Source organism: Scylla paramamosain, chromosome 36, assembly GCF_035594125.1.
Source record: "Scylla paramamosain isolate STU-SP2022 chromosome 36, ASM3559412v1, whole genome shotgun sequence".
Lineage (NCBI taxonomy): Eukaryota > Metazoa > Arthropoda > Malacostraca > Decapoda > Portunidae > Scylla > Scylla paramamosain.
Window position 1 is genome coordinate 14,244,880 of NC_087186.1, and position 17,028 is coordinate 14,261,907.

Genomic DNA, 17,028 nt, shown 5'->3' on the forward strand with positions numbered 1-17,028 from the left:
GCACACAAGCTCTGATTTTGGTGTATTTAGGTTTGGTTACTTTGGCTTGTACACATACACATCACATTTGCTAAGGGATTAAGTGGTTACTAAGTAGCATTAGATTTTGTTTGAAAATACTGTTACTGTTATAAGTTGAGAGATTTCTGGTGTATTGGTAAATACATGTGGGTTTACAGTCTTGTTTATTTCAGGGAAGAGAAAAGGTTGGTTTGCTTTGAAAGAGTAAGTTCTGTTGGAGGAATTTCTTAAAGAAAACCAAGGATACATGTTACTGCTTTATTTTCTTTTTTTATATTTTGCAAATATATACAAAAACGGATACACAAAATTAAATCCAATCTTTGGTTGGCAGGGTACAGAGGCAGCACATGTGTGGTCCCGGGGTAGAGCGGTGGACTGAGCGGCCTTATGCCTGGAGGGTTGACGGTGCTGGGTGGCTGTCGGCAGACCTGTGTGTTGAGGGACTGACTCACTGGTGCGTGTGACGCCTCTAGGGAAGGTATCAGTGAATGCTGCTCAAAGCAAGTGTGACACTTGTGTGCAGGGTGGCTGGTGCACTGGGGGTGTAGGGAGTGTGTGTGTGAGAGATGTGTGATTTAGAGAATTGGTGACAACATCTGGAAAGATCAGTCAGTAGCAAGGATCTGATAGAGAGGACAAAAGTAAGTGCAAAAACCTGAACTAGAAATATGAAAGGTAGTGAAAATAGTGTTTGAATGGATACAGGAATTTAGAATACAAGCTACTAAAAGTAATGTTTGATGACAGATGTGCTGGAACACATTTCTTTTCAGAAATAAGAAAACAGGAGTGTTTGCATGAAGTTCTAAGTAGGAAGTGGCCTGCTACATCTGTCTTGTGGCCAAGAGTACTAGAGGGTCGGGGCATCAGGTGTGGATGGATAGCAAGATAGTGACTTAATTTTGATTGAACCATCTAATATGATGAAAACTGCCAACCAAAATGGAGTCACTATCATCAGTGTTGCCAGTCAGGTTCCCTCAACAAACACACCTTGGACAACCATTCCAGGAGGTCACCCCCACAAGTGTGTTTCTGATGCAGCATTTCCTGCGTGGGGAAAGCTGGCGCCAGGCAAGCTGACAAGTTTTTAACATGGACAAAACTGTATGTTAGTTGCCATGGCATCACTTTCCTTGACACCGTCTCAAATGTCAGCATCAGAAAATGTCCCTGCAGTGTGTTGGCCAGCGCTTGTGGTCCTCTTGCCAAACAGTCATACAAACACACTGGCCGAGACACGCCAGGCACGCTGCTGCTGTACGCTGGTGTAACTCGCGCTTTCTTGCTGATGTGGTAACAAATGACAATATCACCATTGATTTAGTTGATCGTTGATTTAGCTGTGTCACAATTTGTTTTGCAATCGTCCGAGGCTTTACCCCAAGAGTGTGCACATGTGAGTGTAGGAGAGGCAGGACACTTTCCTACTACACTGAGGCATTCGACATGTACTGTTGGTCATTGATATTGAATTAAAGGAATGTAAATAATGGCAGCTAGAACTACATTACTACTTGTCTTATGGTAAAGCATTACGAACAAATAAAAAAATATTTCAAAACTTAATAAAATAAATAATTAACTGATTTGGGACTAGTCCAAAGTAATACAAAAATATAAAACAACTTGAGAAATATTTATATACAAAAGGTAGTTTTCAATTCAATCAATTCATGAATATATTTGAGCTTGGGGACAAAAAATTGCAGCTTCTACAAAGCCTCAACATTAAAAAATATATATAGAAGAGATTCATTTAGATCTATATATGCTTTAGATCATGGGGTGATGGATCATATTAAACACTATAGGATGGTATTTACTATCTCATGGAAGTCTGCAAAGGCAGGATGGGGGGCGAGCAGGACGCTGCTGCTCCAGGAAGGAAAGTGAAGTCAGCTTCTCGTTAAGTCTAGAACAAAGGCAACATTAATTCTAAGCTGTAACTCCCACAACAACGCATTGCTGGAATCTTTTGGAAAGGAATGGATATACTGAACATTTGTGCTGATAATCTTAAAACAGCAATAAATATAAGCAAAGTAATGAACATCTAATAAGTCTGTATGAAAGGCAGAGGGGACACGTGACCCCGCCGCCTGGTGAAACCAAAACGGTCACTCCTAAGCTGGGAACATGACTGGCCATCATGGAACATTCACGCAGAGTGAGACTTCATCTGATGTCAAGCAACATGATCAACTGAATCAACAAGGCGGCCACAAACCTGACAGAACCAGGTAGCAGGGCAGCACCCACTGAGACTTAAAGCTAAAACAGCAAAAAGAACCACACTAGCCAGCTGACAGGGAATTTTGCCACGGCTAAATTAACATCAGCTATCACTTCTCAAGTACAGATTGTGACTTTGATTCAATTTTACATCACATCTGCTACTGTGACTCAATCCTACTCACTGTTATCTCTGGGTTCATCAAGAGCAGGCAGGAAATATGGGTCTCTTCAGATGGTATGACCTAAGACCACTAATGTGTACAATATCTTGGGAAACTGTAATTGCATGCAAGTGACATGCATCACATCCCAAACACAGGGCACGGTAAGGGCCAAACTTAATCATCACCTGCAGGAAATGGTTACCGGTCCTGATGTATTACTGAACGTGATAATTTAGTAATGCAAATAGCACTAATGCACTGATATGAAGCCCTTGGCAGGTTGATCCAATACTGTTTAGCCCAACAAGATTCAGACCACATAGACTCAGTGATGGCTCAGATTGCACTTCAGAAGGAATGAATGCTACCAACCCTGCAGCAACGACTGGGACTAAAGAGACCCTCAAGTGCCTCAGCCCAGCATGAACGGTGCCACACCTGCACCTCCCACCACTGGCAGACATAAGATAACAAAATGCAATATTTTTCTCCCTGTGTATGGAGTGTTAAGAGTGTGAATTATATATAGGAATCATACATAGTTCTTTCAGTATAAGAATAAATCGTGGTAATATTAACTTAATCATGCGTGAAGTTCCAAGAGATTGCCGTTCATAATTCCCTTTGCACCTCCACCATTACTCACGGTACACTAGAAAATAAGCAACAGGAGAGAGAGATTCATTTCCTTCCCCATCATCATCATCATCTTCACTTACATGTCTGTAATATCACTTTAAACTTTTTCATACAAGCTTAAATATATCCTGCCAGAGATGAAGTACTCCATGTCTCCTTTGGCAACAGGCAAAGACTACTGTATGTGCGTCGCTGCAGACAGTGACAGTAGCAGTGGTAGGCAGCAAACAAGCTCATCTCTTGTCTCTGCTGTGAGGAGGTGAAGGCAGCGCAGCGACGGGAGGCTCGCGCTGCCGGCCACCCACTCGTGTCCTCTCGCCTCCACCGCGTCAAAGGCGAAGAATCTCTATTAAAAATGTACAAACTTCCTGACCCACATCACATGGCAGATTTGAAGTACTGTATATATAAAACACTATTACACTCACAAAGCATAATAAAGAGCATTGAACATGTCTGGCCACTGTGGCTACGACTTGCAGTGCATAACAATTAACATTATAACTTTGGCAATTACCAACCCACAGCCACAAGTGCACGGGTCCACAATAACTTCTGGCAGGCATTTTGTGACATTTAGTAATGACTTACGGCACCTTCTTCTCAAGAGACGTCCTTGGAAGCCTTGCTAAACATTCAATTTGGCTTAAAAGTACACACACACATGAAGTGAGTAACATCATTTATAAATAAATTATTCTGATTTCTTCTCTCTAAACTTTACAGCAGCAGTGCCAAACTATCTTTTGTGACGTGAGAGTCTGTAAACTACACTCCGGCTCTCGGCGTGAAGCTGCGACACAAACAACTGTTGTAGCGGAATTTTGCAAACCTCTTCCCTTACACGTGGGAATCACTCTGAAAGCAAACCCTGAGTGGCTGCCACACCGGACTGCTTCCCTCATGTACCCACTAGCAGAAACACTTTGCTCCAATATATTACTGATATATTGTATTTGTAGACCAATCCTTGCATCATTTTTTTTAGCAGAATGAAACTCATGTCAAAAGCCTTATAAGCTGCATATCAATCATGGTTTTACTTGTTACTGTTTCGTAATGATGACATTGTACCGGCACGACAGGTGAGGCTGTCCTAGAGGCTGTCCTAACCACACCTGCACCAACCTGGACTAGGATCAACAAGGAGTCTCAGTTTTGTTAAGTTACTGACCACACCTGGACTGCACTGATTAAGAGTAAGTCTTATTGGAGTGGTGATAGTTGCTAGTCTGATGAAGTAACCATTAGTGCAACATATTTGTGGTATAGTGGGAGTCACTCTTCTTGCTTCAGTCACTCATCCACCTGAGGACTCGTAAGCAGTTACTGGCCAATACTTTCAACTACTCATTAGCCAACATTGTCTATTTTTTAAGACTTGTAGCACATTGGTTTTGAAAAACTTTAAATAAAAAAGACCATCAGATTTGTAACTCTTGCACAACCTTACAAATATTTGAGGTTTTAACTGAATTTATATTTCTATATGAATTCAATTAGGCACATTAATGGAAATGCTTAGGGCAATCAGCAGGTACGAGTCTGGCCCAGTGTTGCCATGAGTCCTCAGGCAGCACAACAACTGGGCCACTATAGTAATGAATTAGGTGCTTTTTTACTACTTGATTGTGTTCCTTGGGCATGTGAGGAGAACTGCCTCAGTGCAGCAGCCCCTTCACTGTCTGTACAGTTTGCAGATGCAGCCAAACAGGTTCACTTGCCAGCATAGTCTGGATACAGTTTGATATATTTAGCCTCTCCTTGCTGGAAATTCTGGGAAACAGCAGATGAAAAATGCTCGGGAAATAATGATGTGACGTTAACAGCTAAGGCCAAACCTCATCAAAGAACCATTGATGTGTAAACCATAAGGGCTAGATTACTAATCCAATGAAGCACCACCTGCAAGCTGCCCTGCCCAAGATGCAACTCTGCCTACCAACACCTACACAGATCTGCTTGACGGCAGCTAGGGACTCACAGCAGTAAAATATTCCTCTAACTTTGTAATAATAAGTTTCTTATATTTTAATGGCACAAGTAGCTATACATTGCACAACACAAGATGAGAGGATAATGATTCAAGTCTTCTAATACATAACAGAACTGGTGATGAGGTTTGGCAATCTTCTGTTTCCCTTAATTTCTGCCGTGTAAATGTTCGCTCGAGTCTAGTGCGTGTCTTTTATACGTAAGATGTATTTATTTATATGATTACATGGGTTTAGCACACAGATTACCATAAAAATTGACACCAGTAATTTTCTGCAGTCCACTATGAGTCTTCAGTGTAAACTGATTACATTCATATCCTTCTTGAACTTTCAGGAAATGTAGCTTCATGCTAAGGATCTAGAGATTCACTTATCCATGGGAAATTATCAAACGTTTCATCAAAATCATTTTCGTCAAGAGGAGAGAAATTATTATTACTTGATAGCAAAGCACCATTAATAATATTATTCTTACCAACCTGCACCTCTGACCTCACAGCCTGGCGCAGGCCATGCCGCACGCCGCCACCACCGCCACCACTGCTCACATTACTTTTCTTTGGCGTACTTGTGACCAGATCACAGAAAAACTCCTCAGTAATGTTTTCACACTGTTCAAGGAATGTCTCTTTCAGCTGCATGGGGTCAGTCTTGCCCCTGCGGCTGCTAGCCCCGGGGTTGGCGCCGGGTCGGGGCAGCCCCGCCTGCCCCTCCTTCAGTCTTCGCTGGCCACTCAGGAACTCCTCGCTGGCACACTTCTTGTACACGCCATTCATGCCGCTGATCACACTGGATGCCACGTTGTCGGTGCGTGCCGCAGTGTCTGCCTGCTCCTGCTGCTGCTCCTCCTGGCCTGCCCTCCACTGTTGCCGCCGCTGCCCCCGCACATTGACCAGCAGCGGTGACACGGCTGTGGGCAGTGCACTGGCGCTCACGGCCCCCTGGGAACGTGCCCGCCTTGGGGGTTGCCCTGCCTGGCCCCGGGCCAGCCTCAGCAGCGGACTCTGCAGGAGGGGCACGGCAGCTCCGTTGTGACCACCAGCCGAGACACTCTTCACCAAGGAGTCATGGTGGCCCAGGCGGCCGGGGTGCAGCAGGGGCGAGCTGGCAGAGCGCTGGCCAGGGTTCCAGGAGGTGTGGTCTTTGGTGGGGGGCCGCAGCATGGAGGGCGTTGGGGACTGCTGTGAAGACCCCTGGCTGCGGTTCAGGTCCTCGCTGACACAAGCCTTTGACTTCTTGGGCGTGCTGGTCAAGCCTCCAAAGTCATGGAAGCTCCGCCTTGCTTTGCTCTCTATGTACTCCTCCAGGATCTTCCTAGGTGATATCTGTGGGAAGGAACCAGTGAGTAGGAGTGACCAATAATGGCAGTTTGTATTTGTCTGAAGTGCAAGGCTGACACTGCATGCATTGTAGTGTACTACAGAGACTAACTGTGGCTTGTAAACACAGTATTGCTGCTGTGCTGGCTGGAGGGGAGTAATTGTGGTTCATCAACATACTGTGGGGGGGGCATATTGTGGATCTGTGGGCTGAGAGAGAGAGAGAGAGAGAGAGAGAGAGAGAGAGAGAGAGAGAGAGAGAGAGAGAGAGAGAGAGAGTTTACTACAGTTGCTAACCCCCAAAACACACACACACACACACACACACACACACACACACACACACACACACACAGCATGTGTGCCACAGCTACTTCTCTACATCCATTATTACATTAACCTAAACAGGGCAGATACACAGACAGACAGGACAACACAGACCCAAGGATCAACAAGACAAAACACCTACTTTCAGCAGACACACACACACACAGACAGACAGGATAACACAGACCCGAGCATCAACAAAAACAAAATATCACTACCTTTCTGTCCTTGACCTCATCAAAGTCAAAGTTTTGGAAGAGTTCCTCCCGCTGGAGCTGGTAGAAGGAGTGCAGACGGCATCGCGGGTCACGGTTGAGCAGGCTGGTGATGACAGAGCGCATAGGAGGCGAGGCACACTCCGGCGGCTCGTAATCACACTTGGACACTGCCTGGTTCATCGTGACATGGTCGTCATAGCCACTCAGGGGGTACTGTGGAGGTTGGTGAGTTGGTGAATCAATAGAATACAAGAAGATAAGATTAATACTTATTTTTCTTTTCCATATACGGTGGTAAATCAATAATGTAAAGATAAATTAATATGACTTGGGTTAGCTTTTTTCCATACTAGTGGGATTACATAGAGGTTGGCGAGTTCATAAATCAATAAAATATGTACAGATAACATTAATATGCCTTGTTTTCTTTTTCCATACAATGTGAGATGACAAGCAAGTCGTTTTAGAAGAAACTATGCTATTTTTTATTATTAAGGTAGATTAATTAACCCCATAACCACAATTTGTGTACCTGTCTGTTTGTCTATCTAGCTGGCTGTCCACCTGTGTATCTATCTCAAGATGTCTAAATCTATAATTACAACAATCTGTCTACTGTCTTCATTTGTTTAGCTAGCTGTCTATTGTGGCTAAATCTTTACCCACCTAAACCTATCTACTGTATTTATTTAGCTAGCTGTCTGTCTGTCTACCTGTTTTTCTAGTTGTCTATCCATATCTTTAGTTGCCTGTCTGTGTGTATGTAGTGGTGAGCTGCTGTCCAGGTGTCTAGTGTGCCTGGAGAGCAGCAGTGCACCCTCCACTCACCCGGCCGGCCAGCAGACTGTAGACAATGATGCCGAGGGACCACCAGTCAACGCTGTGGCTGTACTCCTCCCCTCGCAACACCTCAGGGGCTGACACACACACACACACACAGGTATAAGGGTCAACATTTCCAGATGTCAGTACAGTACACAAAAAATTCAAAGGATGCGCAATGAAAATAAGGTGCAAAATAGCAAAAGTAAATATAAAGGAATGGAATTTCATATCCTAGACTGTGGAAAGAGTTGGGAAGCAGGAGTTACAAGGAAGGAGATACAAGTCAGAAGCTTGGAGGAATTACGAAAAATGTTGGAATTAAGACATAGAGCCAAGGCTGCGAGGAAGAATGTACAAGTTTAAAGGAGAAAATGAGTTAAAATTAAGAGATATAAAGCTGTAAATATGTACGAGACTGAAAATCTTACCAGACATTCTCTAACCTATATTCCACTTAATTTATCCACTAATATTTTATACACAATATCTTTCTCAAATATGGTAAGTAGGAGACTGGAAATTTGACATATATTTACCCACTTAACTCTCACTTAAATTTGACACATCCTTATTAACCACTTTGAGACATCTTTCCTAGTTCTACAGCCCAAACACTGTACTGGCTAGAAACTGCAAATATCTATTCTTTTTTTCAACCCCTTCTTTCTTGTAGATGCTTATAAAGACTCCACTTAGTATTGTGAATCATTGCATATATTGAAGAGGGTAAGATGTCCTTCATACATAACTAATACTCTCAAGCACAGCATCATTCCCACATCTACATAAACACATGACTCACCCATGAACTGCAGGGTGCCACATATGGTTGATGTCCGGCCCCCGTAACTCAGCCACTTCGCCAGGCCAAAGTCGATGACCTTGATGTGTCCGTCGGCGTCGAGGAGAATGTTTTCCATCTTGAGGTCGCGATAGATTATGCCAGCGTTGTGAAGGAAATCTGGCGAAACGAGTCAGGTGTGAATTCCTCTCCTTGGCTTCTTGTGATGTCAATTTAGTATTATGTAGAAGACAAATGTAATTGGTATGTATGTAGATCAATGAATGTAACTGGTATATTGATGAATGAATGTAATGTGCAGGCAATATCATGTGGATAGGAAAGTTTGCATTCACAGGAGCCTTGATGTACATCCCTCTGCTTGGTTTTCTGTGGCAAGTTAATTTAATGGAGTGTAAATGTAATGTGCAGGCAATATTATTGGAACAGAAAGGGTGTCTGCATTCATGGGAGGGAAGTGTGGTAATGTTAAGTAACTGAAGTATTTAGTATTAGTTGAGTGTAAATGTAATGTAATACTATACATACACCAAACCCGACACACATACACCACCTTTTCCTATAAGAAGTGTAAATATTTGGATAGAAAGAAGTGACAGAGGAGAAAAAAATATAACAAAGAAAACTGAATAAATACACAGGGAAAGATCCACATGACTGTACATCAAACCCTATAAACTATAACTAGATAAACCCACACACACACACAATCACCCAAAGCAAAACAGAGAGAGAGAGAGAAAAAAAAAAGCATAAGTGAAGCTGCAAAAAAGCCAGCAGGCCTATATACATATGGCAGTCCCTGTGAAAAACATACCTTCCTATATCCACTAATGTCTAACAGCAACAGAGAACAGTACGACAAGGGGCAACAACACCAATCTTACCAAGTGCAAGTGCTATTTGTGCAAGGTATATCTTGACAAGATTCTCAGGCAGGCGACCCAGAGACCTCCACAGCTGCTGCAGTTCCCCGTAGCCCACAAATTCTGTCACTGACACAGACGAAGACACCACGGTGAGGGCGCACACTCTGCTACACAACGCACTAATGCTACTCTCAGCTGTACTCTTAAACACGTTCTCTCACCACATTTTCAAAGGCCACAGAGGTGATTAGCAGGGTTCCCAAGCATGTTTTGATCACTTTGGATGTTGAATAAAGGTTTAACTGTCATTAGGATCACAAGAACACCATTGAAAACCCCTATTACTTTCATCCATATTCTTTAGCATGTCCTCTCATGACATTTTCAAAGGCAAGGTTCTCAAGGGTGTTTTCTCACTCCTGATGTAGAAACCATGTTAAATAATCACTAAGATCATGAGAACACTGTCGGAAACCCCTATTACTTTCATCCATATTAGTTAGCATGTTCTCTCACCATGTATTCAAAGACACAGGTGATTAGCAGGGTTCTCAAGGGTATTTTCCTCACTCCAGATGTAGAAACTATGTTAAATTATCACTAGGATCATGAGAACACCATTAGAAACCCCTACTACTTTCATCCTATCACCATTATTTTCCATAGGCCACAGAGATAAATAGCAGGGTTCTCATGGGTGTTTTATCACTCCTGATGTAGAATAAAAGTTTAGCCATCACCAGAATCATGAGAATACATTTGAAAACCCCTATTACTTCCACTGCAGCCTTTTCATAGAGGTGATACAGTGCCCAAGTGTTTAAGAATACAACTTTTTTGTTTTAATGTGGGAGTCACTCATTGCCAAGCTGCCGGTGAGTGAATGCAAGATAAGGACACCTGCACAAGGGCCACATTGAACTTCCTTGAGAGAGCATGCATCCCTCAAACACTGGACTAAGCATCTCTGATTTAATGTTGATGAAAAGTACGAGAAGCTGAATAATTTAGCGAAAACAAGTCAATACAATGCCGCTGCCAATGAGTGCAGGTGTTAAGTGCAGCTTGGCTCAAAGCAACACCAACACCACTGTGACAGCATCATTATCTACAGCTCTCAAGTCTAGTGAGTATTCAAGATTAAGATCAACCTACATAAAGCCATTAAGAATCACAAATTGCTACATACTGTGAGTGGAATGTGACAAGCTTAATTCACCAAGCTTAATACTCCTGTATCTATGCTTGGTTAGAAAATACTGTATTTCACTTACCATTGATGTGTAAAATGACTGATTAAACAGAATATTTCAAGTAAACTCCATACTCTTTTTTCTTCTTCCAATCCTCATCCTTTCTTTTTCTCTTTTCTCCTTTTTTTCCCTTCTTAACAGATAGAGGAAGCCAGCTCAGGGCACAAAAAAGACATAACAATCCTGGCTTCAGATAAACTCCTCACTTTTCTGGGATGTCCCAAAGGAAAGCAAGACACAATGAACTGAAGAAGCCCGGGGGAAAATTCAGACATTATTTCTCGTTTAGCTAAATCTTTCCTTTTCCCTCTTTTTTTCCCCTTTTTGATGGATGAAGGAAGCCAACACATTACAAAAAATATAGGAAGTACAGAGAAAATAACTCTTCCTTAGATAAATTAAAGGGTTTCAATGACATCCCACAAGAAGACCTATTAGGAAACTCTATGCCACAATCACATGACCCAGAATGCCGCTACTTACTGACTAGGAGCAGTTTGCGTGTCTGCCAGAAGTGGACAAGAGGCGTGATGAAGGGATGGTGGCTACACACATGCTGGATCATCACCTCCTGCTTCACCTGACCCACAGCATCCAAGCTACACACCTGCAACACCAGAAGAATGCTTGGTACAGGTGTGTAGGTATTATTATTATTATTTATTTATTTTTTTTTTTTGGTAAGTTTAGGGGTCAGTGGAGTATTAGTAATGTTAGTATTATTGAAGGGAGATGAGGGAATGGGTAAGGTGTGAGTATGAGTGTGGAAGGAACAAGGGTGAAGGAAGGGAAAGATGGAGAGAAAAGGAAAAAGAGAAACATGATAAATAAGATGAAAACAGGAAAAAAAGGGAAACAATGATAAAAGAAGAAATTAAATAAAAAGAAAAGAAGAGGAGGAAAATAATGGAAAAAAAGAAAAATACAAAAAGAAAAATGAAAAGTGAAAAAAAAAACAACAAAAAAAAAACATCAATGATACAAGAGTAGGATCAAAACACAAGCCAGCTCACAAGACACACAGGTAGCACTGGCTCACCTGTGACTTGGAGAGCACCTTCATGGCGTATTCCTTGTTGGAGATGGAACACTTCACATGAAACACTTGACCAAAGGCTCCTCGGCTAATCTCCCCTAAGAACTGCAAGCACAGAATCAAAACACTCAGGCTTGTACTCTTGAGAAAAATCTAATCTGGTACAAGTCCGTGTGATGAAAATACAAAACTGTGCCTATTTTATTTATTTATCTATTTTTTTTTTTTACCTGAAGATTAATTAATACTTTCCTGTCATCAAAATAGTTCACCAGTTTTCATTTTTTTCCCCCATGCATTTCTTATATTAGGTTAAGAGTTTTCCCAATAGTACTTATAAATGCTTTGAGCTTTCATCAATGTTATCTATTCTAAACTGAAAGCACAAAATCAAAATACACACCAAGGATTATTTTCAAAGACCACAGAGGTGAAGAAATATCAACTATTAACTTTTGTAGAAGAAAAACTAAAAACAATCAATAATACAAAGCCTTAATTCAAACCAAGCTTCAGATGAGCAGCTATTATTAACTATTATCAACTATTATTAACACATCCTACTCTCTATACTCTGATACTCACAATAAGCTTTAACTTTTCTTCTATACCAACAGGAAACTCTGGAAGGAAGAGAGCCTCAGTCTGTGCCACTGGCCACACTGTCTTGCTGTGGGCGTACTCATTCTCCAGCGTTGACTGGTGCCACCTGCAGCGGGAAGAGTGTGTTAAGATTGTGAGTAAATGTGGAGATGTGTTATGATCATGAGTAACAAGAGGCAGTGTGCTATGAGTGCCTTAATACCTCTTTTATTTTCATCCACATCTCCACAACTCCTACATAAAGACAGAACAGTAATCTACCACTTAATAAAGCTCAAGATATTATACCTAAATGTACGTTAAGAGTCTCAATGTACAATGATTATCTGCAGTTACTCTTACATACAAACAGATTGAAAAGTTCACCCTTATTATACCATAACTAAATATGCAAATCTACTAAAGGATACAAGCAAATACCCACTCTTCCTCTTTCACTAAAGAAAACTTGCACTATTCTTCTTCCTCCTTCACTAAAGTACACAAGAAAATACCCACTCTTCCTCCTCCACCACTAAAGCACACAAGAACATATCCACTCTTCCTCCTCCTTCTCTGCTAAAAGACAAAAAACAAATACCCACTCTTTCTCCTCCTCCTCTTCCTCCTGCTCCATTACAAGGACAGAAACAAATACCCACTCCTCCTCCTGCTCTTCCTCACCTTTTCCTGGAGACTCTGGTCCATGGTCGACGGTTCGCCTCGCTGACTGGCGCCGACACGAATGAGATCACAGAAAGGCCACTTAGGACAGAGAAGCGATGGGTGAGGTTGGTTGCGATGTGCACCAGGCTAAACTGTGGGGAGGAATAGGAGGAGGAAGATGGAGGGGTGTGTCAGTCATTTGATTTTATACTTAGAGGGAGTGTTTATGCTTTTAAAGTGTTGGAATGAAAGAATGTAAAGGGAATGTGTTTGTTTTGCTGTGAGAGTTGAAGTATTTTGTCTTTTTTTATGCTGTGATGAACTGCTGAATGTTTTGTGGTGGTGGTAGTAGTAATAGTAGTAGTGGTGGTAATGGTGGTAGTATTATTATTAGTCAAGATATAAAGGTGGTGGTAGTAGTAGTAGTAGTAGTAGTAGATTACCTATTTCCTTGGGTATAGTATAGGTAGATTTCTGAAGACCAAGTATTTCAGGGAAGGAGAGAGAGAGAGAGAGAGAGAGAGAGAGAGAGAGAGAGAGAGAGAGAGAGAGAGAGAGAGAGAGAGAGAGAGAGAGAGAGAGAGAGAGAGAGAGAGAGAGAGAGAGAGAGAGAGAGAGAGAGAGAGAGAGAGAGAGAGAATTGAGTCAAGCTCATAATGTCTTTTTAAAAGTTAATTTATCATATTCATGTTTAAAGCTATGAATGCTCCTTGCACACACAACTTGGTGCGTGTGTGTGTGTGTGTGTGTGTGTGTGTGTGTGTGTGTGTGTGTGTGTGTGTGTGTGTGTACCAATACAACACAACAACACACCACCAAGCAGAGCAATACAAACACGCACTTCAGAGTGTGTATACCAGAGTGCGTAGGGACCAGTGTGCGCACCAATACAATACAAACATATAGCACAACACAAGACATAAACAAGCATTAACTACACGTACTTCCGAGAGGCTCTGTCTGTGGCGGAGGGGGAGGCCGCGCTGGCCCGCCCGCCCGCCCTGGCCGCCGCCCTGCCTCTTGGCCAGCACGCCGCCCATCAGCACACCCGCAGCCTCCCTCCTGGTCGGCCTGCACCGCCTCCTCCACTCACACAAGTCATCCTTATGTCAGTGGAGTGGGTCGCGGCTACCCTTCATAAGCTGGCTGGGGCTCCTAAATTCTTCTCCATCTTCGATTTGCGTTCGATTTGTTTACATCCTCGGCAGCCAGGCAGCGACCCCGAGCCTAAAAGAGTATGTTCCATCTATTTAGGTTAGTTTCCGAATAAAATGTGTAATTATGCACTGAAGAATGGTTTGTTATTTATTAAGGACTTTTAAAACTATTTTCTCCCTGTTTTGATTAGTGATAGGGTGACATATAGGTGACATTTAGGTTGCCTAACTTATTTCAGGATTAATTTCAGTAGTTATATACTGAAAAATGATCTGTTATTTATGAACAATGTTTTAAGCTACTTTTCTCTCTATTTTGGGCAACTATATAATGGCATTAGCAGCGACCCCGGGGCTAAATGGGAATAGAGAATGTATTTGGCTTGTTTCAGGCATTAAGTGTCTTATAATGTACTTAAAAAACATTAATTATTTATCCAAGATTTTGTGAGCTACTTTTCTTTATTGTCGGTAATGACAGGGTGACACACAGCGACTCCATGCCTAAAGAGTGATGGTGGATATACTCGTATTTGGCTCATTTCAGGCTCAAGTGTGTTATGTATTGAAAAAGGTATATTGTTTACCTATTATTTTAAGCTATTTTCTCCTTACATGAATAATAAATAATAAATGAAGAGAGAGAGAGAGAGAGAGAGAGAGAGAGAGAGAGAGAGAGAGAGAGAGAGAGAGAGAGAGAGAGAGAGAGAGAGAGAGAGAGAGAGAGAGAGAAATATCTCCGCAATAGGAATACTACAAGATAATTTCCAAATCGCGTGTTCTTTTTACCATTAAGAAATTTAATAGTGGTGGCAGGTTGTAGTAAGTAGCGACAGGTAGTAGTAGTAGTAGTAGTAGTAGTAATAGTAGTAGTAGTAATAGTAGTAGTAGTAGTAGTAGTAGTAGTAGTAGTAGTAGTAGTAGTAATAGTAGTGGTCAAGACACGAAAGCACAAACAGAAACAGTAAATCATGCAGGATAGAAAGTTTTGAGAGAGAGAGAGAGAGAGAGAGAGAGAGAGAGAGAGAGAGAGAGAGAGAGAGAGAGAGAGAGAGAGATTTTGCTACTGAATTTTTTATGTAAAACTAAACTACCACCACCACCACCACCACCACCACCTCATTCTCCTCCTCCTCCTCATTTTCCTCCTCCTCCTCCTCCTCCTCCTCCTCCTCCTTCTCAAGCCGAACTCCTTTCCACCTTCCAGTTTTATCAAGATTCAACCAGAGAGAGAGAGAGAGAGAGAGAGAGAGAGAGAGAGAGAGAGAGAGAGAGAGAGAGAGAGAGAGAGAGAGAGAGAGAGAGAGATAACGCAAGGAGACACAAAGAAGGAAGGAATAAATGAACGCCTGAAGGAAAAACAGAGGAGGAGGAGGAGGAGGAGGAGGAAAGTACTGGAAAAGGAGGAGGAAGAGGGAGGAAGAGAGAAGCAGATGGGAGGAGTTAGGAAGGTGGGTAGGGCCTGGAGGAGGAGGAGGAGGAGGAGGAGGAGGAGGAGGAGGAGGAGGAGGAGGAGGAGGTATATATAAGAAAGTGAAGCAGAAAATATTACGTTCTGTTTACGTCGCGTCTCGAACACGTTCAGTACAGGTGTGTGTGTGTGTGTGTTACAGTGAAGGTTACACACATACACACACACAAAGACATACATACTAGTAACTAAAATTCATAGGAACGCAAAATCAATGCCTATAATAATAGTAATAATAATAATAATAATAATAATAATAATAATAATAATAATAATAATAATAATGGTTAAAATCACGAGTATTTTTACTGATATCAAAATTCAAACGAAGTGGTTATAATTAAAAAAAATATTGATACTTGAAAAAAAGGAAGGAAGGAAACAAAAATAAATTAACCTGATATTTTATGGAACAAAAAAACGGAAAAAAAAAGAAAAAAAAGTGATACCTAAAAATTTATGCAAGAAACTAGAAAAAAAAAGAAAAGAAAAGAAACTGAAAATTAAGTGAGAAAAACGTGTGAAAATAGGGAATGAAAAAAGTGAGTGAAAAGAAACTAAGAAAAAGTGCATGACTGAATAAAAAAATGAAGTGAAATATAGAAAATGAGAAGGAATAAACAAGGATGATAGTAATAATAATAATAATAATAATAATAATAATAATAATAATAATAATAATAATAATAATAATCCGTAAATGAGTGAAAAAAAAACTTGTTGCAAATGAGAGAAAGTAAGAGAGAGAGAGAGAGAGAGAGAGAGAGAGAGGAACAATGAGTAGTTAGAACTTATGAATACACACACACACACACTCTCTCTCTCTCTCTCTCTCTCTCTCTCTCTCTCTCTCTCTCTCTCTCTCTCTCTCTCTCTCTCTCTCTCTCTCTCTCTACAAGTGGTGATAGTGAAGATGTCTTGCAGGGAACTAAACATGAAGATAATAGTGATGATGGTGATAATGCTGCTGCTACTGCTGATGATGATACCTCCCCCCGCCTCCCCCAACCCCTTCCTCCTCCTCCTCCCCTCCTACTGCTGCCGATGGAATTATTCTTTCTGTTGCGCCTTCTTCAAACACCCAGGTAAGCTCTTCTTCTTCTTCTTCTTCTTCTTCTTCTTCTTCTTCTTCTTCTTCTTTTCTTCGTCTTCTTCTTTTTCCTCTTCCTTTATTTCTCCTATAATTTCTTCCTTTTTTTTTGTATTCTTCTATCTATTCACCATATTTATCCTCCTCCTCCTCCTCCTCTTCCTCCTTTTCTTCTACTTCCTTTTCTTCTTTTCCTCTTCATTCATTTCTCCTATAACCAAAATCTTTCCTTTTTATTCTTTTTATTTCCTGTTCTTATCCTCCTCCTCCTCCTTCTCCTCCTTTTCTTCATCTTTCTTTCCTTCTCCTCTTTCTTTATTTCCTCTATAACCATTTTTTTTCTATCTTTTT

General features: G+C 41.5%; 1 protein-coding gene across 4 annotated transcripts in view; it reads right to left on the reverse strand.

The window, feature by feature from the left end:
* Positions 1-265: 265 nt before the first annotated feature.
* LOC135091048 (calcium/calmodulin-dependent protein kinase type 1G-like) overlaps positions 266-17,028 on the reverse strand; it is a 24,163-nt gene continuing 7,400 nt past the window's right edge. For 2 of the 4 annotated variants that reach the window (XM_063988380.1, XM_063988381.1), the window contains exons 2-11: positions 13,904-14,186; positions 12,978-13,111; positions 12,297-12,420; positions 11,715-11,816; positions 11,159-11,282; positions 9,441-9,548; positions 8,554-8,712; positions 7,755-7,843; positions 6,927-7,139; positions 266-6,387 (exon numbers count right to left, since the gene is read on the reverse strand). In XM_063988380.1, coding sequence (XP_063844450.1) covers positions 5,413-6,387; positions 6,927-7,139; positions 7,755-7,843; positions 8,554-8,712; positions 9,441-9,548; positions 11,159-11,282; positions 11,715-11,816; positions 12,297-12,420; positions 12,978-13,111; positions 13,904-13,999 — 2,124 coding nt within the window. In that variant the 5' untranslated portion in view covers positions 14,000-14,186 and the 3' untranslated portion in view covers positions 266-5,412. Of the gene's footprint in view, positions 6,388-6,926; positions 7,140-7,754; positions 7,844-8,553; positions 8,713-9,440; positions 9,549-11,158; positions 11,283-11,714; positions 11,817-12,296; positions 12,421-12,977; positions 13,112-13,903; positions 14,206-17,028 lie in introns of all 4 variants that reach the window. The other 2 variants (XM_063988382.1, XM_063988384.1) reach the window with 2 other exon arrangements.